Source organism: Pempheris klunzingeri, chromosome 4 (genome assembly GCF_042242105.1).
Source record: "Pempheris klunzingeri isolate RE-2024b chromosome 4, fPemKlu1.hap1, whole genome shotgun sequence".
NCBI lineage: Eukaryota > Metazoa > Chordata > Actinopteri > Acropomatiformes > Pempheridae > Pempheris > Pempheris klunzingeri.
The window spans coordinates 26,874,831-26,898,523 of NC_092015.1; the positions used below are offsets into that span (position 1 = coordinate 26,874,831).

General features: G+C 42.6%; 1 protein-coding gene across 1 annotated transcript in view; it reads left to right on the plus strand.

Annotated features, from left to right (window-relative positions):
- Window positions 1–22,180, plus strand: part of LOC139200225 (SPRY domain-containing SOCS box protein 4-like) — a 41,664-nt gene extending 19,484 nt beyond the window's left edge. The window contains exons 3-5 of the mRNA XM_070829476.1: window positions 7,223–8,111; window positions 21,064–21,315; window positions 21,689–22,180. Of these exons, the coding sequence (XP_070685577.1) occupies window positions 7,403–8,111; window positions 21,064–21,191 (837 nt within the window). The 5' untranslated portion in view covers window positions 7,223–7,402 and the 3' untranslated portion in view covers window positions 21,192–21,315; window positions 21,689–22,180. The remainder of the gene's footprint in view (window positions 1–7,222; window positions 8,112–21,063; window positions 21,316–21,688) is intronic.
- Window positions 22,181–23,693: the final 1,513 nt, after the last annotated feature.

Here is a 23,693-nt window from a genome sequence, read left to right on the forward strand (position 1 = left end):
TACTCCACACTAAGCCCTCCCCTTCTCCCTCCCCTCTCTATTTTTCCCTCTCTTCCCTCCTCCCTCCAGCAGCTGTTTTCCTGTCTTGTCTGTCTTGTTTCCCCTCATCCTCGCGTCACAAGCAGGAACTCACCGATTTACTGACACACACAAACAGTTTTTTTTCCCCCCATCTCTGCTCTGTCCCGCACTCGTCTGGCTGTTGACTATGTACTGACCTCATTTTGGACTACAGACTGAAGAGAAAGTGTTCCCACTCTTCTACTTGGCCTCTCTGATTGCTTGTTGACACTGCCGTGTGAACTGCCTGGCTGTTCAGAGAAATGCTTTCATGGTAAGATGCCTCTTCCCTTCTCACAGGCTACTTCTGTCCATCTGACCTCTCCTTTAGGCTTCTTTCAGTCTGTGACATTTTCTCAAGTTTCTCGTTTCTCTATTGGCAAGACTGTTGCTGGGCACGGACAGTTTCCAAAAGTCTTTGGAACGGGGAAACTGCATTCTCAGGCTTGGAATGAATGAAATAAAACCCCAAAGCTGCAGCATACCTGTCATGCTTATTGGTTGTAAAAAGAAAGGAAAAAAAGGTTCCTTAATTGAAATCCACTTTAATGTTCTATTGTTTCATGTTAACTAGTTAAATGTTTCATGTTTGGGTGCTGTTCAGTCACCATTCCAGTTGACCACCCTGTCCTCCCCAGCATGGGAACTAGATAGCTGTGAGCACGGCGTAGTTTTGAGAGGTTATAGTAAGTGAGCGATGAGTGACTCAAGATTGAAGACTCTGGATTGTGTTACACTGCAACTACACAAGGGTTATTTGGTCCTGATTCATAATTACACTTGGCATAACCTGAGAGTCTGAGCTGAGTAGGTGGAAGTCTGTTCTGAGCGGTTGGCTGAAACACTCTTAACAACCACTGTTGTGGGTCTGTGGTTTAAGTTTTTGTATTGAAACCTACTTGTTTAAAAAGTTTGAGTAGCTTACTGACACTTGTGTCAAATGCCAAGGAATACCACATTACCATATCACCATTCTTTGATGACGCTTAGTATCTGTAGAATGTTTAATCTGATTTTCAATGTTTAGATCCCTAGCCAAAGGTGATGAGTTGTGCCTATAATTATGATGATTTAAAAAAGACAAGGACGGTCCATTGTCTAAACCAAGACAGGAAACTTGGTTACCTCACTCAACATTGACAAAGGCAGTGCCACTCAGGTCCCCACATCCACATAACTTAACTAGAGGGAAGTCAAATTCTCTCTATCTGGATAGGGAGATTATCTATAGACATATACTGTGTATATATAGATGTATATCTATCTCTCTCTATCAATGTTTTTTTAAATTTTCGTTTTGCTTTGCATCAAATCCTGTCATCTTGTCAGTCATCTCTCCTTACTCGTCACGCGTTAAGTGAAATCTGACTCCAGCTACTCTATGCTGTGACGTAGCTGCTGCTGCGTTAATTGTCGTCCCAATAATTATTACTAGAATGTGTTGTAGTATGAATTAGTTTGTCCTCAATGTAGGCATGGCAAGTTTTACTTTTAAAAATGATGGTGAGGGTGGTGGGCAATCTGTTATGTGTCAACACCTACAACACCAGCTACACAAGAAAGCCTACCTCATAGTCTGGACGTGCTTTGGATGTCTATAGACTGTCTTCTTCTTGGTGGCACTGAGAGACTGAGGCATGTCAGGTAGTGTGATGAAATCCTGGAGAATTGCAGTTCAAGCAGGGACACGTTATCAACTCACGTCAACCATCCATAAAAAAAAAAAAAAAGCTTTGGGTAAAGCGCAGGCACATAGAAAACACCCGTTCTGGGTCACTTTGTCACATTCCAATTGGGCTGGTTTGTCATGGCATCAGTCACAGTGGGATTTTGGTCCTGAATTTCAGACATTGTCATATGTCTTTTGATGCTGGTGGTCTTTGTGTGCCAACAGCTCTAAATCAGCTGTCAGAAACAACCAAAGAATTGTCAGTGTTTATCTCACGATAGTCTGGGTCAGCCCAAAATCATCCACTTCTTGGAGGTAGACTTGAGGCCCTTCCACTAAGTAAGGCAGACGACGCTTCTTCATTGCCTTACCTCTTCTGCTAAAAGTTGAGCTTAATCACACTTGGCAGCTAATGGCCAGCTGACCACTGGCATGCACATACATCCTGTGCTGGTGCAGGATGAAAAAACAAATTAGTATGCAGTATTTGTACCCTTAAAAAGAGAACCTGTTACCAGCATTGCAGAAAACAGTCTTTTGACATGACTGACTCTAAAATGGCTTAACAGTCCTATTATATGCTCCAGAAGATGAATTAAAAATGTCTCTAAAATGTTTAGCTTAAATATTTGCTCATTTTTCAGCTTGTAGAACAAAAAGAAGAAGAATGTGGAATCCTGAGAATTCTACCACTGTTACCGTGTTATGCTTTGGTTAATTCTCTGGGCCGCTTTTAGCTGTTCTTTCCCTCCACCATGGTTTTTTAAAACAGTCCCTAAATCCCTTTATGTATAGTCTTTGTAACCAGGTGAGCACAAACAATCCTTCTGTCTGTTTCAGTCACCTTGTCACCTGCGGCTGCCTTTCGCTTTATGTCAATTAATGAGTATCAGAAATAATTAGATAATGAACTCTGCAGAACAGTGTGGAGGGTGCCCAAAGTTTATGGAATTTAGAAAAGTCTCTTCCAGAGGGGGATTGTCAGGGAATTTAATAAAATAATGCTGCAAGTCATGGCAAATCAGAGAATTGTGCATCTTTACCAATGTTTTTCTGGAACGTTGGCTCTTCATTCTTTTCTTCCAAGCGCCCATTTCTCCTCCACAGCTCCTGCTGTAACATCGGCTTTCCTCTAGCTGTTGAATTGATGGAAAAACTGAAGTCTGCAAATTTACCAGGAAATTGTAAATACAATCTAATTTCACCTTTTTATAGTCATGGAAAGTAATTGAAAAGTCAGAATTTTACATTTGACTTTGGGTGGGAACCCTGTGTTAAATATTTATTTCCAGACAAAGGAAAATGTAACAGGAATCTGAAAATGCACATACCGAGTGAGAGGGATTGTAAAGGTCACACTTAATGTCCAGTTTGCATAGACGAGTTGCCATCTGCAAACAGCCGGCCCATTTGTTCCTCTCTGTAATGAATACTAAGCTAGGTTGTGTACATACATACATGCTGATACACATGGCGTCATTGCCCCTAGCAGGTGTTCTAATGCCAGTGTGCTGATAAGGGTGTGTATGTGAGTGAGTACGAGTGAGTGATACATCAAAGTTCCTGTATTACCAATCTGCATTTGTGTGCCCTGAAGCTGTGCTAGTGTTTGGGTGGGGGTTACTTGTGTTAAGACACACATGCTGTGCATGTTTGATATGCTAACAATGGCTGTCACGCTACCAGCGGCCTTCTTCATGTCATTGCCTCGCTTGCTCAAGATAACAAGTTTTTGCCTTGGAACCTGGTGGAGTTGCATCTTAAACATCCCATCTCTCCTCTATCAGAGTAGAAGCAAATGACTAGGCTGATATTAGTATCTGCCTCTTAAAGAAGGGGACCAGATGAAGCAGAGATGGTTCTTGGTTTGTACAAACTGTATTTGATGCTGGATAATTCCTCCCTCTAATTTCAGCTCCCTTAATCCAAAGAGGTGTCGGGTTAGATGGTACGTCTCATGCCTTCTTATTTGCACTTTTTCCCCACTATCAGGCTTCCTGCCATCACCAGTCACTCACCGGCCCTATCAGTGTTTCTCTCCTCTGTCATCACTTCTCTCAACTCTCCCGTTGTTTGTGTTCCTCCTTTACTTCACCTTGCTTGTCATCTCCTTCAGCTTTTATTCAGTCCTTTCACTAATGTTTTTGATATGACTCCTACTTCCTTGAAGTCTCCTCATACTCAACTCAAGTGTTATACAATAGAAAGAGCCTGTCTCTCTTGGATTGTACAGTGCATCTACATAATTGTACAGTATATTGTCGGTACTACATGTGATGTTTTATGGATATCATTTTTTGCTCATGAGACCATAACTTCTGTTTCATGGAGGCAGTAATGCTTATCAAATGTGGAGTTTGTCAGGAAATGATCACACAGCTGTAGGGTTTCCGCATCAGTTTATTGCCGAAATTATGGGTTCCCCATGAGCTGCAGACTTCTACTTTAAGAAATGAATTTACTTAAACTGAAAGGTTGAATATACTTGGTGATACAGACCATTGTGGAATATGTGATGTTACCTAATGTATTGATTCACAATACGCCTAGAGATGGAATTGCTGGAATTTCAGACTACCATGTTTTTACCTCTTTCGGCCCTCCACTGTCCTAGATGAAGTGCTAGATGAGGTGTGTGTGTGCTCTCTGCAGCACTGCCCGTCAAACACTGGTGTTCGGCTCATTTGAGTTGCTCCATGTGGATGGGATCAAACATTCCCAATCGGTTTTTACAGAGAGGCTGACAAGATCACTTCTCTGCTTCACTGTCTTGCTCTCCAGAAACGCCTGGAATCCCCAATTGCTGATGCAGTCAGGATCAAGCAGTCTAAGTTTTGTTTTTTATTTTAATTGAACTGGACACTGTTTTATAGTCTGTTCAGGGCAGACATGATGATATAATCGCATTTTTCCCCTTGGTTGAGCCCAATTATTTTGACTGAAGCACTGCTGTGATATTTTAACCCTGCAGGATACATATTCCTCAGTGAAACTGTGTATGACCAGTGCTACCAACCACTATGACTAGCCACATACGCATCCTTAACAACTCGTACATAATAATAGACTTGGACTCAGACTTAAAGTGCTTGGATGTAACACCAGATTGACTACAAATTTAGAAGTGTGTGTGCAATCCAGACTTGCCTGCTGCAGTTGAATTGCAGACATCTGCGTATGTCACTGTGTGTTGGAGATTAATTGTCCACTATGAATCTGGAAGCCAATCCAATACATAGCTGATCTTCCTCATTGCATTTACTCCCTCTCATTGTTTGGCACTGATGGGTTAATGCCTGAAGAATTGCCAGCAAAATGTGCGTTCATGAGTGGTAAGGTATTTTTATTTATTATGTATGTCACACATACACATTCACAAATGTCAGAGTGGTCAACTGCCACTGTGATTACTCTTTGTCCGTGACTACATTGTGCTGTGAGTATTCCTCTCATTTGTCACGAAATGGCTTCATGCGCCAGGCTTGGTGGTATAAGTTAATTAACATGGAAATGTAGAGCTTGTCACTCTTCATGGGTTGTGGTCATGAGTTAGTGTTCTGCAAATGACTTTGTGTGTGTTGAGTCGTTTGTCAAAGCTGTTGCCCATTTATCACCATCACTGGTTACATTTTCTGTCTCTTTTCATCCCCATAATTCGCAAGTATTTACTTAGTGACATTTAAACAGTGGCAACTTAAAACTTTGATCTGTGGAAAAGTTTGGCTTCTGATCATAAAGAGCAGGCAAAGTAATTTGTGCATGCCTTTTACCAGTTAGAATATGGCAGATTAGATTCTAAAAATCTAATGCTCTGTTTCTTGAAATGCAGGCAGCATAGTCTCATGTCATGCACACTTTGCGAGCTCTGTGTGGTTGCAGAAGGTTATAACGGTTTTAAAGATTATAAACATATAATCATTTTAACATTTTTAAGAAATTGCATTTAAAACGGCCAAGAAGTATAAATTTTATTTCAATCTCTTCATCTGAAACGGATGAAGAGATTCAAACGAGAGATTGAACCACACAGCGTGTGTGTGTGTGTGTGTGTGACATTTAAGCCTCCCCCAGTGGGTCAGTACCAGTTACTGCTCTGTACTTTCCCTGGAAGAATCATGTGGAGCCGTTTCCTGAGAAAACTATAGGGGACTGAGAAAAACATCTGAGGGGTTGCATATAGGAAAGAGTGACCGAGACGACGAGGAGCAGCCTAATGCCAGACCAGCTTGTCTTGACCTGGACATAGAGGGGACACTTTGCACTTGTGCGTTTGGGAGTAACCAAGGGCTCTCTGCTTGCTTGCTTGCTGTGAAAGCTTAGCCTATGCACTTTACACTTTCTTATAAACATGTAAAAAACATGAATTGCATCACATTGGTTTGCCTGTTGGAGAAGGGATTTGGAGGAAGAAGAGGAGAGGCAGGAGTTCATACTGCATGACTAGTCGGAGGAAGTCTGCAGCAAGTTTCTGCAGATCCTACCAGTGTGTGTGTGTTGTTGTTTCCTTATTGGGAATTGCTCATAAAATGTATCTCCTAAAAGGCACTAAGCCCTAAAATATTATTTCTCAACATTTTTGTCTTGTTGGCTGTAAATGTGTAGTACAGAGCCAGCTAACATGTGTCGCCTGTTGCAATATCTTATTGTGCATTTTTAAATTACAGCCAAGGTGTCAAGTGACAAAAGAACCGATTCATTCGCACAAAGACAAACTCAAATGTCCACACTCCAGACTGGCAGCTGAAGACAGGAAATAATTTTTCAGGGGAATGCTAGACGTGAAGAGAAGTTCATCCTTCATGTCTCCTTCCCAGTCATTTCCCCTCCTCTCCGCAGCTCTGGCTGGAAGCCAACACTGGTGATGCTACATTTCTGCCTGTGTTCTGAAGTGTTTTCTACGCCAGGGAGGGCTGCAGCCAATGATTATTTTCATTAGCAATTAAAGTGTTTTTCATTTAATTGATTGTTTAGAGATAAAGAAATTGATTAAGAAAAAAAATCCATCAGTTTAGCAGAGCCCAAGGTGACCTTTTCAGATGTTGCATGTTGAACAGCCAACAGTCCAAAATCCAATGACGTTCAGTTTTAGTATAGTCAGTAAAAAATGAAGTTGTTTGGAAAGAGTTTGACAGAGTGAATGTTGCTTTATAATACAAGGTTAAACAGCAAATCCCCACATTTGAGAAGCTTGAACCATCTAATACTTGGAGTTATTTCTCAGGAAAAAATAGTTGCCAATATTTTGTTTTGATCAACGAACAGATTATTTGATTAATCAATTAATTGTTGCAATTCTAAAGCGTGTATGAAGTATAACAGTTGTATTATTTGATTTATATAATATTTAGAAGGTTTCATAGTTGAATTGATTTGGATTTGAAATTCATTCATTCACTAGTCTGCTTAGTAATTCCTGATTAGCCGAGGGTGACTGAAGTTAAACTGTTTGAGACTGCACAGTAGATGCGTAATGTTTTTGTATGTGTGTTTCAGGAGTGTGGTTCCTCCTGGCTGAAGACGGTACCTGTGTCCAACACCACCTTTGCACCCAGGACCCACTGTGTTGCTACAGCGCCCATGAGGTAACGGCAGGACCTCCCGGCCCCTCATTACCACCCTTGGTCCATCCATCTCCCTTCCCTCTGTCCCTTCCTCCCTTTGACCTACCCAGCCATGGGCCAGAAGATCTCTGGCAGTATCAAGTCAGTGGATGTACGTGGCGAGCCCTCGTATCGGCCAGTGCGTCGTGAACTACGGGGCCCAGATTTCTGTCGCCCCCCTAGACTGGACCTACTGCTGGACATGCCATCGGCCAGCACCGAGACCCAGCTGCGCCACGCCTGGAATCCGGATGACCGGTCACTCAATGTCTTTGTTAAGGAGGATGACAAGCTGACGTTTCACCGACACCCAGTGGCTCAGAGCACAGACTGTATCCGGGGGAAAGTGGGCTACACCAGGGGCCTCCACGTTTGGAGAATTCACTGGCCAGCTAGACAAAGAGGCACCCATGCTGTCGTGGGTGTGGCCACTGCTGAAGCACCTTTACACTCTGTGGGCTACACAGCCCTGGTGGGCTCGGACTCGGAGTCCTGGGGCTGGGACCTGGGTCGAAACAGACTCTACCATGATGGAAAGAACCGGCCTGCTTCCACGTCGGCACCCACATACCCCTGTTTCCTGGAGCCAGACGAGTCATTTGTGCTTCCAGACTCTCTGACAGTAATACTAGACATGGACGAAGGAACGCTGAGCTTCATGGTAGACGGACAGTATCTGGGAGTTGCTTTTAGAGGGCTAAAAGGCAAGAGACTGTATCCCATCGTCAGTGCCGTATGGGGGCACTGTGAAGTATCTATTCGCTACGTCAACGGACTAGATCGTAAGTAGCACTGACACACACGGACGCACACAAAGCCGGTCAGTGACAGTATGATATCTGACAAGATGCTGAATAAGCGTGTAGTTTGTGCCGATACTTTTGTGTTTCACTCTGTAATTCTTTTGAATGAATACAGCTGCTCAATGTCAGCTGTTGCTAATTAATGTCAACTCTGCAAGTAACTGGTAGGGGTGTGCATTTCCAGGAAAATACTATTCGATAGTCACAGTGAATTATTCAAAGATGATTTGAATATCACCCTGCACGTGTGCGCGCATACACACACGCCACTGTTACGACTTCGCTACATTGTTTTTATTATCGGCCAATTTTTCCCTTTTTACTGCTGAAACGCGTATTACTTGTGGCAGAATGACATATTGGACATGAGTGTTTGGATTAAAGCAGACCTTGATTCGATCATCTTCCGTCCACGCGGACCAAGCACCGCATCAGCCTCTAGCTGATCGTGTCATGTCAATTTTCACTTTTCCCAGTTAACTTTCATTCATACCATATCAATAATTTAAGCCTTTCAGCATAATAGTTTTAAACCAGGACTTTCAGCGTGTGGATAAGGCAGCCTGTGAAAAATGAAGTGTTTGATTTAGTAGTAGTGTCTGTTCTTATTTCAATGTATCAGACACATAATCAACGTTTAGTTAAATATAACCATCGGATCGAATTTGGTGTCTGCGGGCACCTCATTTTAAAGGACATTGGGGGGAAACAAACCTGATGGAGACACCCCTAACAGGGCTCCAGCTTCGGGCCCTGTCTTTCTGTGGCAACCAAGCCCCAGGACTCGCATGCACACAGACTATACTATAAATGGAAAAGCCTGCCCCGTGGGTACCCCTGTCTGGCTGGCAGAGCAGCCCCCTTCTTTGCAGCATTTCAGCAAGCAGTGGCAAATCGAGGCGTTTGAGTGAGATTCGTCCTATATATTTGGGTTTGTCAAACACTTAAATGAAAAATGTTTTAAACTAAAAAGTGCTTGTATCTGCACCTTTTCTTCCTGTTTACAGTCACTTGCATAATCTGAAATTGCCAACCTGAATGGGAGCTGACCAAGTGTAACACCTAAAATGTATTATTGCAGAAAAAAAGAAGTCTGAACCCTGCCCACTACTGTTTGTTTGCTGGCAGTGTTCAGTGTTGGAGCTGTATAATTTATCAAAGCTTATTAAATGGCAGTAGCTTCTTATATAGCTGAGGGTTTATACATTATTCCACTTAATTTGTAATAAACATACACACAGTTTTCAGTTTTATGAAGAGCTTGTGTTGTATCAAATGTCAATAGCTCATAGCTGTATATTTACCCAATTGTCTTCCAAATAGACTAGTGCCGGTTTTAGAACTACTGTCTACATTTGCGTCACTGCAGAAAACATGGGGCAGGTGGATGTGGTAGGTAATACTTTTACAGCCCAGAGATGTTTTGTTTGTGTGAAACTCCAGCACGGCTTATATTTAGACCTGCTCATTGAACCTGTAAAGGCCCTGGGTGAGATTTGTGCTGCACCAACTTCGAAATCCAGAGACAAAGCCCATGCTAGGACCAGAGGGGAGAGACGGTGCGAAATAGATGGGAAACAGGAAAGGCATCTGACTGTGTCACCAGTTATGGGCTGTAGCCAGTAATGCGTGTTTCTACTTATATGACAAAGTGCAATTGTTTTGAAAGTAGACAGAGTGAGAGGAGTCTGAATCAAATTGAATTTTGTCTGCCATCACTAAACTCTTAACCCTCTGGAGGGTCATACAACCCCTAGTGTGGCTGAAATGATGTCTTTACTGTGTAATATGTGTGAAATATGGGGGATTTTTAAAGTTTTAAAAGCTACGTCCGCAGGCAGTTTTCATGTGGCTTATTCCCTTACACCTGGTCTTGGCTCTTCAGAAATGTACAGGATTTAAGGTTTAAGGCAAGATTGGAAAGGCTTTACTTTCAGATTTGTCAGTTTTTCTTCAGGGAGCATGTAGGATGGATATGCAGTGCACATTTCTGTCTGCTTCCTATTGGTAAACAAAGCAGCAGTCCCTCTCATTGTGGGCTTTTTATAGATCAGTGCAGTCTAAACATGCTCTGTGTGTACTATTTCTAGTCTTTGCTTTTTAGCACTCAAGTCTTCAGTCTTCCTCAAACTTTGACAGACTCAGAAAGCACTGGTGCAATTGGAATATCTAGACCAGCTCTGTCCTGAAGTTGCCATCAAAGGGGTGTGTGTGTGTGTGTGTGTGTGTCTCAATGTTTCTGTCTGCTCAACTGATCTTTTCTGTTAAATGTCACTGTTCCAACTAGTAGAGTCATTTCTGTCAACACGCCTCAGTCCTCCCTTCCGCTCTAGCCTGCATGTCGCTCACAGACCCAAAGCCGGCTGGGGTCGTTGCTGACAGAGAGGCATGGACACCATGTCCATGGCTGTGAGCCATGTTTGTGTGTATATGTGTGTGTGCTGGCGGACAGCAGCCAGTAGAGGAGGAATTCTGGAAGATGTCCCAGTGTGCCTCTGAGCTCAGCGTCTGGCCTTTCATAGTGGGAAACGTCGGGCTAGGAGTGTGTGTGTATGTGTGCGTGCACAGAAGTTTAGAGTTCAGACCGTATCATGCTTCACAAAAGCAATGTGCAGTGCAAAGTCTGTCTTGCATTTGGAAGATTATCATCGTCGCCTGTGGTTTATGAAATGTTCTCACTGTTTTGATTTTAATGTAAGGTCTAGCTAAAGTAAAAAAAAAAATGTATATTGAAGCACCAATATTTAGGAGGCATCTGTAACTAATAAACACGGTGTCCTTTCATAAGTTTAAAAAGTGCATTAAGCAATATGTTTTAATTAATTTGGCCTCTAGATGTATCTAGTATCTGTATCTATCTGACTCATAGAAAACAGTAGGGAGCTGCTGCTGTATGCTATCTGAGTAAACTGATGTAATGTCAGTGAATACTGGGTTTACTCAGTCTTCCAGCCGGTGGTCAGAAAGAGGACACCAAAGGGCTACCCTTGATGCCCCTTTGTGCCAAATGTGTCAGGAGTTGTTTGTTTAAGGGTGAACCAATTTTACACATTAGTCTTTTTTTTGTTTTTCCTTCTTGAGTATGGCTGCATATGAAAAAGTTGGATAAAGCCTTTTGTGTCTCCAGAGGGAGGGGGCCTCAGCCTCAGCTGACATCAGTTAGAAAGACATGAGTTGAGCAGACCTCTGCAGTCTGCTGACCATATCTGCTAGAGGCTCACAGCCTTGCAGCTATATCAGCTACGACTTGCGCCATCACACCTAAATCTTTGGCCAAACCGTGTGTTTAGGAGTTGTCATGGGTGATGTAGGTGGCAAGTTTGGACAAGAATGTGTGCAATAAAAACGACATCATCTGATTATGCTGCACCGATTTTGATTTGTGAGAGGCCTGTAGATGCAGAGAACGAACCCGGCGTGTCAAGTGAAAACTGTTTTTACTTGCAATCTGTTTTTAGCAAGAGACTGACTCAAGGTCCTTCTAAGCCCACCAGTAACCACTAGAAGCTGTGTTATACCCAGATGAGTTGGCCAAGGCTGTTTATACTCCACCAAATCACATACACTGTCATCATTAGCAAACCACACTTGCTTAACAGAGTTAAGACCATGACTTGGTCTTGACCTTGTTTTTATTATACAAGTTTGTTATACACAGCTATATGAAATTTTAAAATCTAGATCTAGAATTTAGGATTCAAGCTTACGCTGCCAAGTAGACTGTGTTGTGGTTTGCTTCACACGTTCTGAGAAAGGACAGGCTAAAATCCCCTTAGAATCTAAAGGATGAGTGTTCAGAGAATGTTTAATAGTAGTCCATGAGTGCACAGTACGTGGCAACATAGTGACCTGAGTGACTACATTGGCCTTTTTAGTGTTTTGGGTGCATTTACCATTGTATGTAAAGCTGTCAACTTGTGATTCAGCTGAAATTTATGCTTGTCCAAGTGTAAACAGGGTCTGCAGTGTGATGACCTACCATTCCCATAATACACTTACTGTCGATTGTGTTTGTGTATATTCAGAAAGGCCAAAGGTGGTCAGTTCAGTTCTTTGCAGTTAGTGCATTGACAATTGATGGTGTGTCTTAGAAACTATCTGAAGCCAGAGAAGTGAATGAATATTTTGATCTGTGTGCCTTTTTTTTGCCAGACTAATGAAGCTTGGAGATGGCAGCACAGTTTGCTAATGGAAACGGCTAATGGAGCTAACTTTATGAGCCCGAACTCACATCCGTCACTGGTTTTTGTTTTGTTTTCCTTTTCTTTCATTGTAGTCATCAAAGATGATGGACCACTGATACATAAATCATCATGATAATCATATTCTCTTTACCCCATATTCAGGTCTTTCAGTACAATATATATGATATCATCTCAGTTTGGAAGCCATGAATGTTCAAAGAGTTTGTGTGTTGACAGAATGCACATGAGAGATCAGTGTATGATATCAGACATACGGCTGTAATATAGAGAAGAATGAAATCATCAATATGCATGTTTGGAGATGGCAGTGCTCCCCTATTCCCAGATCTTACTTTTGTGCATCCTCTTATAGCAACTCAAAGAGGATTTTGGTCTTTCAGTTGTCTTGTAGTCTATGCACGTTATTTTTTTCCTCCTTCTCCCTCATGCTTAGACTCTTTTATTCTCAATCTCTTACTCCCTGGGATGCAAAAAAAGATAAGTATCCCCGTACTTCTCTCCCCTGTCTGTAGTGTCCCCTTTAAAACCCTGCATTAATGCAGTTTTCTCATCGTTCCTGCATTTCATTGAACAACATTCTTCGGTCCCAGAGACACTTGAAAGCCAACCCTACTTAGACATGAGCTTTATCGGTTTTCATACCTCTGACTTTCTAATATGTCTTAAGTACAGAACAAATGGGTTGCTGGCTCTTGCCGTCCTTATTCTGTTAGTCTTGGAAAGCCATCCTTTTCTCTCTCCTCCAGAGCCAGCATCATGACACCATACTGGCCTGGCCAGCTGAATGGCAACAAGCTGATTCACACTCATTTCCAGCTGAACCAGACAGACCAGAGAGGAGGAAGCGTTTCACACACAAACCTGACATGCTCGCTCTCCCCTTTTGCAAATGAACCCTATTTGACTCCAGCTCCCATTGTGTTTCATCTCCTCCCTCCTGCTCTCCTTTCTATTCTTTCTTTTGTCCTTCCCCATCCTTTCAATGCTAATCCTTCCTTTTCTGTGTTTCCACACCCAATTCTGGTGGTAGGTTGCTGTGGAAACAGTTAAACTGACTCTTTTTTGGGTAGGTGGGTGGCTAATTGTTGACCAGGCAGCTTCCTCACTAGTTTGCTGGCCAAGGGCTTGCACTATGCAAATTGTATGTCTTCCTTCTGCCTGTCTGCTTCTCAGAGCTGTTTCAATATTACAGATGCAAGCTGTAATTTGAGTTTATACCTTGCATAAATTAATGCAAGCTTGTATGGAAGGATTAAAAATCAGCCAGTCACAGTTGCTTGGCTTGTTATTAACATCATGATGCAGTGTTTGATCCGCATTTATTCTACATTAGTGACTAAACTGCAACACTTTGAGCCCTTTTTTCACATGTGGATGAGTGACGTAGCTTTATTTTAATTGTAGATGATGACTCATGTAAAGATGGCTTTGAAGAACTGATAAACCTTGACATATCTGGAGGTGTCCTCTAACCAAAACCTGTAAAAGTGGAGGCATATTCAGTTAGGTGCATCATGAGCTAGATATTTCAAGGTGAACACCATATATGAACTAATTTCCAGGTACAAATGATAAAAAAAAGGTATTTATTTGATGAGAACATGCAAGTAAATTAGTGTAATTATAGCCCCCTTTTAAGCTAACCTAAAAAAGATTGCAATGGTTTGTGACTGCAACAACAGTTAACATTTCGTTCTCATGTCTGAATAACCTGACCAACACTCTGAATATCTTCCGTATATTTTCAGTCTTCATGCATGCCAGACTGCGTGGATGAATAAACGAAATCTGGCAAAACAATTTTTACTTACAGCATGCAACATTTCCAACTGAGCATCCTGTCAGTCAGTGTTTGTGCACTGTCAAATATCATAAAACGGGCAGCTACATTCATTCTAATGACGTGAAATGATGAAACTGATGTGAAAATGTATTAGTGTCTCATAATCATTAAGGCTTCAACAGAAAAACAAGTTTTTAAATCCATCAGTGTTGCAGCCTGTGAGAGAACAGAAATCAGTCTTCATCACAATCATAACATTTAGAAGTCATCACTTGCCTCTCTTGTGTGCGTCATTTGCCAAATATCATGCAAGCACACAGCTGACTCTTGTCTGGATGAAGTCACTGTGTCTGAATGACAACTTGCACTACTGTGGCACACACGACTCACTGCAGAAGTGGACTGACTCAACTAAATAACTGGAAATGTGGAAACGCTGTGGAGCACAATGTAGCACAGACTAACACTAGTGAAATGGTAAAAACACTACAATTATGTCCATGAAGTGCTTTCAAAGAACCACATTTAGCTTGATGACAAACACGGCTTCACGAATTCAGACTAACATGTTATCAGGCTAAAAAAGATCCTGTTAATTCTCATCTAGCTCATTTGGTGCTTTAGATGCCTTTTAGAGGCTTCATCTGTTGTTCTTAGATGAAGTTATCTTGAGTATCTGTCCACTCTTATTTTGAAAATGGAGGCAACATGAGTAGAGAGTCGAAACCATGATCAGCACTTACATGATTAGCTGAGTGCTGATCATATTACTGCACTTAAGAGGTCCAGTATATCGCAGTGGGAGAATAGACTGATGGGCATAAGTCTGCTTTACATCCTTTGTGTTATTGTGTCTTCCATTGCTCAGACTGAGCATGGCTGTGTGAATTACTTGTGAGGTTCTCCCTGTACAGTTGTCCTTGTAGTATTAATTGTATGCTCAGTGTGGTTAGTGACCTCTTCACTGCCTGGTGTCTTCAGGACTGAGAATTCATGCTAAACACAATATCGGACCCGTTCTGCCTATGACGTTGACTCCTGCCAAACTATGCATTATTATATAAGGCCAACAATGAAATTAAGCTAACTCTGTTATCGACCATTTGAAAAACGGGTCCCACGATGGCAGGATGATTGAGGATGCCGCCCACCTAGTGTGGCTGTAGCAGTTGAACACAGATAATGCCAACTAACATGAATGTCTTGTTTCTTCTAAGTAGTGTATCCCTAGTAAAGATTTGTGTTCATGTTTATTTAATAAGAGACGACATTAAAGTAAAACACAGATTATGACTGCATGTTTAATTTTCTAGTAGATTTGTTGGTAGAAATGTGATGGTATCATCAGGGCAGCCACTCCCGTAGTCCCATAGTTGTTTTAATACTGTGAACAGATAATAAATGATGTTGCTAATTTTCAGCTGTATAAATGGCTCGTTCTTGAGAAATGTAGCTAAGACATCTTTCCATGGAGAAGTGCATTGTCATTGTTGCAGTTAGTTTGTTTGAGGAAACAAAGTGGTGTGTGTGTTTGTCAGTTCATTCAAGTACTGCTGTGCTCCTCCTTATATTCATGTCTGCTTAGCTTTTATTCACTGCGCAGGGTGAGGCGGCAGCAGCAGCACGAGCTGAGACCAGACTGACAGCAGTCCATGCTTCTGTCTGGAAGTTAGTAGCTTGTTGCTGTCGAAGTAATAGGAAGTCAGATATTGTCAGTGGCAGGTGAGCAGATGCTCAGAGTGGAAGTTTCAATTTTAACAGCTTCATTTCAAATTATGTGTAGAGGCGGTTTGCACTGTTGCATCCTCCCTGCTGCTCACCTCACAGTTCTGCTCCAGTTTTCTTTTTTATCTCGTACATCATCGAGCTAGTTCTGTCCATCCCTAAATACATTCCTCTCCTACCTTTTTTCCCCTTTGACCTATTGGTGAAACGGGACTGGAGATGTGTCCGCACCTTAAGGGCTATATATATATGTATAAAAGACTCATGCACCCATCATCTTAAAACTAGGTCAGACAGTACCAACCGTTTTATGCTAATCTGTTAGATAAGCATGACTGGGAGTCTGCAGTTTCTGTTACCTACCGTAGGTACAAGGCGAGGGGTGGAGTTAAATGAACAGTAAATTGGAACACGGATGCCAAAAACTATGAAGCTATCTCACCCTTTATTTTTAAGTCGGACATAACTGGGTCGTGTTGTCTCTCATTGTGAGCTGATGTATATGCTGTGCACACACACCCACACATTCATTGGGCTGTGGGTGCGAGAATGGAGGAAACTTGGGTGGAACTATCACCGGCTGTGTATTGGCCGTCTCACCTCAGTGAGGGCAGACTAACTGACGCGCTGCCATCCCAAAATTTACCTCCCCTTCCACCACTATGTTCTCAATTAAGTGTTAGGTAGGGTGTTGTGTCTGCCAGCATGCAGGGTCTCTGTAGTCCAACGGTGCATCAGGCGCTCAGTCGTCCCTAACCACACTTTCCCACACTCCATCTCCTTTTTAGTGTGCCATAAATCTGTCACAAACCAGTCTCTGGCCATTACAAAAAAGACTGGAGTGCTTGAGAAGAAAGGGAGAGTCCAGAGAGAGACATTCACATGATGGATTAGAGGGTGGGGGAAAGATGGAGAAGGAGCAAAGACTCCCCTGTCACCCCTGGTTAACTGAAGTGCTTCCATCTAATTAGCATGGATTGATTATTAAACCTGCCTGTTCATTCTGATTCAGATCAAAAGTCATTCAGAGTTTCAGGGTGAAAAATGATGCGCACATTGCTTTTAATAGGGACATGCACAGACTTTAAAAACTTTGAAAGGGCACATAATGTAATTATGAAAGCGCATCTGTTAAGTTAGTGTTGGGGCACGCTTTAAAAGAAAAAGAAAATAGCCCAAAGGTGTGTATGAATCAAATGATGGAGGCCATTTCATAGAGAAGCCTTCCTTAACGGCATTGCAATCGTTATTTAAACTGGGGATATGAGCCAGTGTATCCCATCCAAACCTGTTACCTTTGTCATATTTAAAATAATGTTGCTCTCCATTGTTACCTCCAGCAAATATTTAAAACCTCATCAACTCGGAGCAACAATATGGATAGATGTTGCTTGAGGTAACAGAACAAAGTGTTCTTACACGTTGGATGACCTTGTGATATGTAGTTAACGTTTCACGTCAAACCTTAACCATGTGTTCTCATTCAAGCAGAACTTGTCTGAAACTGCTTTTTAATCCCAATTTGAACCACTTAGTGCTGTTGGTCAATAATACCAGATGACTGACAGCGTGCACCTCCTGAATGTGCTCATCGCCACTGTGTGACAGGATCATTTATCTCCACGGGCAATCCTTACCATGGAGACCAGATTGTGCGTGCAGGGATTGGTAGTTTGGTAGTTTTGTCTTTTCCCCTCAGTCTTGTCAGTGCAAGGAATCTAATGAAAGTGTTGCACTATTTTCTTGGTTTTGATGATGCAGGCAGGTACGGTAACGTGAGATGTGTAGCAGTGGAGGAGATGGCAAGGATATTATAGGTTCTGTATGAATGATGTATAATGAATATGCTGATAGGTATGAATGTCTGCCTGCCAAATGGAAGCAAACAAAATTCCACAGAATACTTGCACACTTCAGTTGGCATATGTTAAGAGCAAAATCTATTAGCATGCTGAGATTTTTGTTCAGTTTTACCAATAAATCCCAGTCCAAGTAATGGTTTTTATAGGTAATTTGGATTGTGCAGCTGGTGTCTTCTTTTGGATCCTTAGGGATCAGGCTACTTATCTTGAAACATTTTTATGGCCACAGCTGTCCATACTGTATTATCTGTTTTATACTAAACGGCAACATTTGGTTGAACATTTAATTAGCACCAATACAGGCGGACACACACACGCACGTGTACATGGTTCACATGGCGCATCCCTCCCAGTGCGGTGACATCACACAGCGGTGTGCGAGGAGCTGGTTACCATGGAAACTACCTCTATGCGGGGGCTGTGCTAGTTAGGGGGGACTGATTGATAGGTGCTGTTAGGCCTATTGGAAAAATTCACCTCTAGGGGTCCCTCATTCCACAGAGGCTCCCTGTGCACCAGGACTGTGTGATCAGAGTCCTTTTTGTTTCTCAGAGTTCAGATGGTCACAAGATGCTGGATAAATGGAGATGTGGTTGTACTACCAGCTGTAGGAGCCTTAGTTCCTAATCTTGTAAGCTGGTGTGCTAAAGCATGGACTTGCCTCTGCAGGCAGAGCGTAATGAGATGTTGGAGGGATGTGATTGTCCTGCCAAGTAGTTTCTAGCTGCTACGAAGAATTATCAGCTGTACAGTCTCGGTGCACACATCACTGCATACTGGCTACGTGTCCTCCTGAGTTGGGCACTTACCATGTTGTTGTGGCTGCAAATGAATCCACACTCTGCCACATGTCCCCAAGGTCCTCTTATGAAGACTTTTCATTAACCACATGGCAGTCAAATAAATTGAGATGGCTGTACTCCATTTCTACACACCCCATCAGCTGCTTTTCACTGGTGGGTTTCATTATTTCCCCTCACTGCTGTTTCAAAGGTCACTTACCAGACCGCAGCAGTCAGTGAGACGATCCTGCAAAAGTTCACCATCAATTGGAAATAACAGCACAAAGCGAAGCATGAGGGTTTTACCATAAGAAAGTTCATCATCATTGATTCTAACAGAGACATTAGTGAAGATTTCTGCACTGATCTGCTTTTAATTAGGATCTTGATGCAAGCTGAGTCGATGTTTATTTGATTCTTGTCCAATCCTCACTTCAGACAAGCTGCAGTTTCCTTTTAGCTGTTTGTGTGTCCAACATGCGGTGGCCATGCAGCCACCAGGGCAGCAGTTCATCCCCAGAGGAATGCCTGAGGTCTCCTGACAGGCTCGGTCCGCTCCAGCTCCAGGAACACGCTTCAGACCAGACGTCATGTATCTGCTTCTTATTTGTTTGGTGGGGGGTGGGGGAGGTCAGTTTGTGGTAATGTGTGGCACTTTTAATAGACTGTGGAGAGGAATGGCTCAATCAGGCACATAGGAGGCTTGTTTGGATTGGTGTGCTTTTCTGTGTATATAATGTAAGGTGTGTGTGCTCTAAGCAGCCCCTTCAGCTGCAGCGGCAAATGTATTTTTAGCGTGCAAAAGACGGACCGAATCAACATTGGATAATCACGCAGTATTAAGTAGCAGACTACACACACCGAGCACAGATTCAAAGTCACACTCATGGCCTTGACGCTATAATTTATTGATATAACCGTTTCAGGCTGTTTGGCCAGAATAGGAGCTTATTGTCAAAACGTTGGCTCCATCCATAAATCATAGCATCAGGGCTACAAGTGTGTGTGTGTGTGTGTGTGTGTGTGCTGTCTTTTGAATATCTGTGCCAACAGTCATGTACACTTGTGCAGGTCAGGCTAGTTCATGGAGACAATGAAAGTTTTGTTTTCAACCTGCAGCATGCGAGCTAGTGTGTGTCGTATGGTTGTCTGAGTGTGAAAGCCCCTGCTCATGTCCTTCACACGGTGTGCAAGTGGACTCCGAACAGCAGGAATTCAGCCAACAGATGGTGCTGCCAGGTGGAGCAGCTTGACATCCGTAAAGGGACCGCAGTTAAGAGTCTGTCTCTGTCTGACATACGCAGACATCGCTTGCCTCCAAAACGGATGGGAGGGAAGTTTCCATGTTGTGCTGGCATATTTAAAAGCGGTGATAACATGTCTTTAGACTCAGTATTTTAATATTGTTAGCTGCTGCTTCAATTTGTGCTTGTGCCATAGTAAGCCATGAAGGCCTATCTGAAGACGGTCTACCGGAAAGTTTGCATCATCACTAAATCTTAACATACAAATGGCTTTAGTCGATAAATATTGAATACACAAACCAAGCAAGAATCTGTTCTACAGTTATCCTGACAGCCCTGTAAAAGTAATATATAATTCACGATTTTGAAGGACATAAATACAAGTGGAGGTAACCTGCTTTGGAAGCTTTTTGTTGAGTGAATGAGACACTGAGTGTGTATACTAGTGACTACAGTCACAGTCTACAGTGTATGACTTGTACATGTAGTTCAGGGACTTAATCTTACCGGTAACGGTTCTTTATCACTTCTGAACTGCAGAAGTCTGAATTGAATGCTGTCAGATTAAAGTAAAGGTTGCATCAGCACAAGGTTAATTACACTGGGAGAAACTAAATGCATGTTTTCTTCAGATCACTGTAAAACAGTTGGATCACGCCAGTAAATTAAAAAAAAAACAAAAAAAAACCTCATACAACCACAGTAATGATCAGACCAGCTGTCCCCCTCCTTAATAAATGAATATCTAGTAGATGACATCCATTTACATCCTGCAAAGTGCTTTACTGTGAGGTATTATAAAGTTCAGGCAGCAGAATTCTTCCCATAATAAATGATAATGAAATTGAGAAAATGTATCTGGAGGTGAGCGGCCTCAGGCTAACCATGGTCACAAAAAGGGCTTGAAGAGCAAAATAAGTTTCAAATCCATTACTGCATATGAGAAAATGGAAAACATTTTTCTTCATATCCATTAAATTTTCATTTCAGGACTCTTTTCCAGGAGCAGTATCTCTCTCACACAAGATGCCATATATTACCATTAACATTATTGCTCTTGCCATAAATGTGCTAATGTGCTCTATGTCGGAATAAAGGAACACTAACCTGAAATAAACATGTCTGAATGACAAAGAAGCAGTAATGCAACTGACAGATGAAGCAAGCATTGTTGCCTACTCCATGTTTGGACAACAGCAGGTGTCTAAATGGTGTATAAATCAGCTTTAAGTGAACTAAATCAGATTCAAAGGCTCTGTTGTCACATATGGAAGCTTGCAGTCGCTGTTTGGACCCTTACCATGTCTCTGCTTCCTCCTGTTCCTCACAGCGGAGCCCCTCCCCCTCATGGACTTGTGCAGACGAGTAGCTCGGCTGGCGCTGGGCAGAGAGCGAATCCATCACATCGACACCCTCCCACTGCCGCAGACTCTCAAGGACTACCTCCAGTACCAGTGAACACGCACACACACAGATGGAAGAAACTTGTTCAGGAATCACTTCAGTTTGGAGGCCTGGTTACCATAAGAACATCAGACATCAGACTGCTGAGGATGTAGAGGATGACGCTGACTACAAACAGGTGATGGAGATGGCGCTGCACGGGGCTTTGTTTACAACAGTTGGGGGTTTTCCATTTTGGATGTTTTTATCTTCTGGGTTTCAGCTTTTTCTAATTTTTTTTTTTTTTTTTTTTTTTGGTGACTGCTGTCTTTCTCCTGGACAGATGAGTAGAGGAGCTGATGAATGAAATGATGAGAGCAAGAGATTAAAAGAGGATATTGCAATCAAGTTTCCTGCTAATCACATGTATAAAAGTTAGACTACTTGTCGTCACTTTGAAAGGCCTTAAATTGAAATGGTTTTGGGCGATAGTTTATCCCAACATCCGCTCTGCACAGTGTGTGGAAGCTTCCTCGGAAACATGCTGGTATTTATATTTCAATTCCCAACAGCTCAGCAGGCTCTGTGGAGACGCAGCAATCCCTCCAAGACGACTCGGTGACATGCAGGCAGTTACTACCTACAGGCTGAAAACACCCCCCTGTCTCTGCATTAGTCACTCCAGTTTGATTTACCTTCCATCATGTTTGTCTCTTCGACTGCTAATGTCCCAGCTCCGAGACACACACACACACACACACACACACAGAGCACACGGCACTTCTGTCATGTCAAAAGATACTTCTTCCCCCTCCAAGTTTTAAATGCTGCTTTTCTATCTTTTTCTTCCACCACGTCGCCCTCATGGGTTTTTAATCCCTCATTTACTTTTAAAAATGACGGTCTTATGAGATTTTTTTTGAAGTTCTTTCTGTTCCTAGGGATTTTAAGATTTGTTTGACAGAGATTTTATGGGACAGGATGTTTCGCAGGTATAGGTGGAAGAATGTGCTGCCATGAGAATCTTTTAAATGTGAATAAGAATAAACTCTGCTAAACTCGCACTGCCTTGCATTCTTTGCTTTCTGTGTGACATTAATTATGGACGAGAAACGTTTGATCAAAACCTCTTCAATGACTGTTCACTAAACCCCACACAGCACTTGTCCAATTACAACTTGGCAACTTAACTTGGCATGGCAGGCCTGTTAGGCCTTGGATTTGTTCATGAAGCGGTGCACCTGGTAAGAGTGATGCTCTGTATCTGTCGAGTTTGGAGGGCGGTGTCCAAAACCAAAGACACAGGAGCAAAAGTGTAGGGAATGAATTAAACCTTACTTCTACTTTACCCGTCCATATATAGGTACCAACAGCAGTAAACCCACCTAACTAGTGTTCTACAGTAGAAACCTTGGGTTATTTCCAAAGATGTCTCTGGTGTCTGAAGAGAGCAATATAACAGCTGTTTACACAGAAAGAATCTTCCAGGTCTGTCTCTGTAGGGGTCGTTATCAGACAGAGAATAACAGTCTGAGCCTGTCAGGGGCAAAAACAAGCACCGTCGGGGGGCATTCCTCGATCGGGTGCAGTTGCCCCAAAGGCCGGCAAAGTCTGCAGTTGTCTGTTGGCTCAAAGACCAATAATTGCAACAATTGTCGAGTGTTTACCGTCCAACTGTGATCCGAGACTGCCACGCTCAACAGTAACTAAAGGGTGCAGGCTCAGTGGACCGGAGTGACTTTCCTTCTGTCCTAGTTATTGGCAAAAATATTTAGAATTGTTACTTTATCAACACCGATAATGTTACCGTCACAAACTACAAAGGTCTGCTGTGACAGAAACTCATTTGCTGCTGTCAAAGCTCCAGATGCTGGTTTTGGTGTAGAGTCGTGATGAACTGGCTCTAAATCACATTCCCCATCCCAAGGCAGGCTTTGAACACAACAAAGCCTGTTGTGTGATCAAAGTTCAGCCCAGCGTGGCTTTCCCTGGCACCACCAACAGAAAATCCATTAATGTTGTGCAGCAGAGAGCAGCCTGTGCTGATAATATCATAATCGCAGTGAGAGGCGTCTCTCCCTCTGCTTTTAGAGGGACACGACCAGTACTAATGCAGGGGAACTGATGGACATTTAATGCTTTAATAATGAAGACAGAAATGCGGCTATTGGGGGGAAAATACTTTAATAAGTAGAACCGAACAAACATCCAAATGTTCAGAAAGGCTTTGACATCACAATGAATGTAAAGATGGAAGATACTAACACGCAGGACACTGTGGAAGTCTGCTATAAGCTTCAGCCTGTAATTGATCCCCAGCTGTAGCATGTGTCTGCCTCAGCATATAGTGCTGCTCAATACTGCAGGGAGCAGCCTTTCAAGGGATTATTGAACAAGCCTGGAAGTAAAAGCTGATGACTTGTTTGATCTGGTTAAAAGTGACTTGGTTTCGCTCGATCCATATTTAGCTGCCTCTCGACTGTTAGGCTTCACTTTGATTCATCTCGCCGTCGTCTCCTCTGCCTCCTCTCCTCCACCACACTCCGCCAACTTTCTCTGCCGCCTCCCTTTTACGCC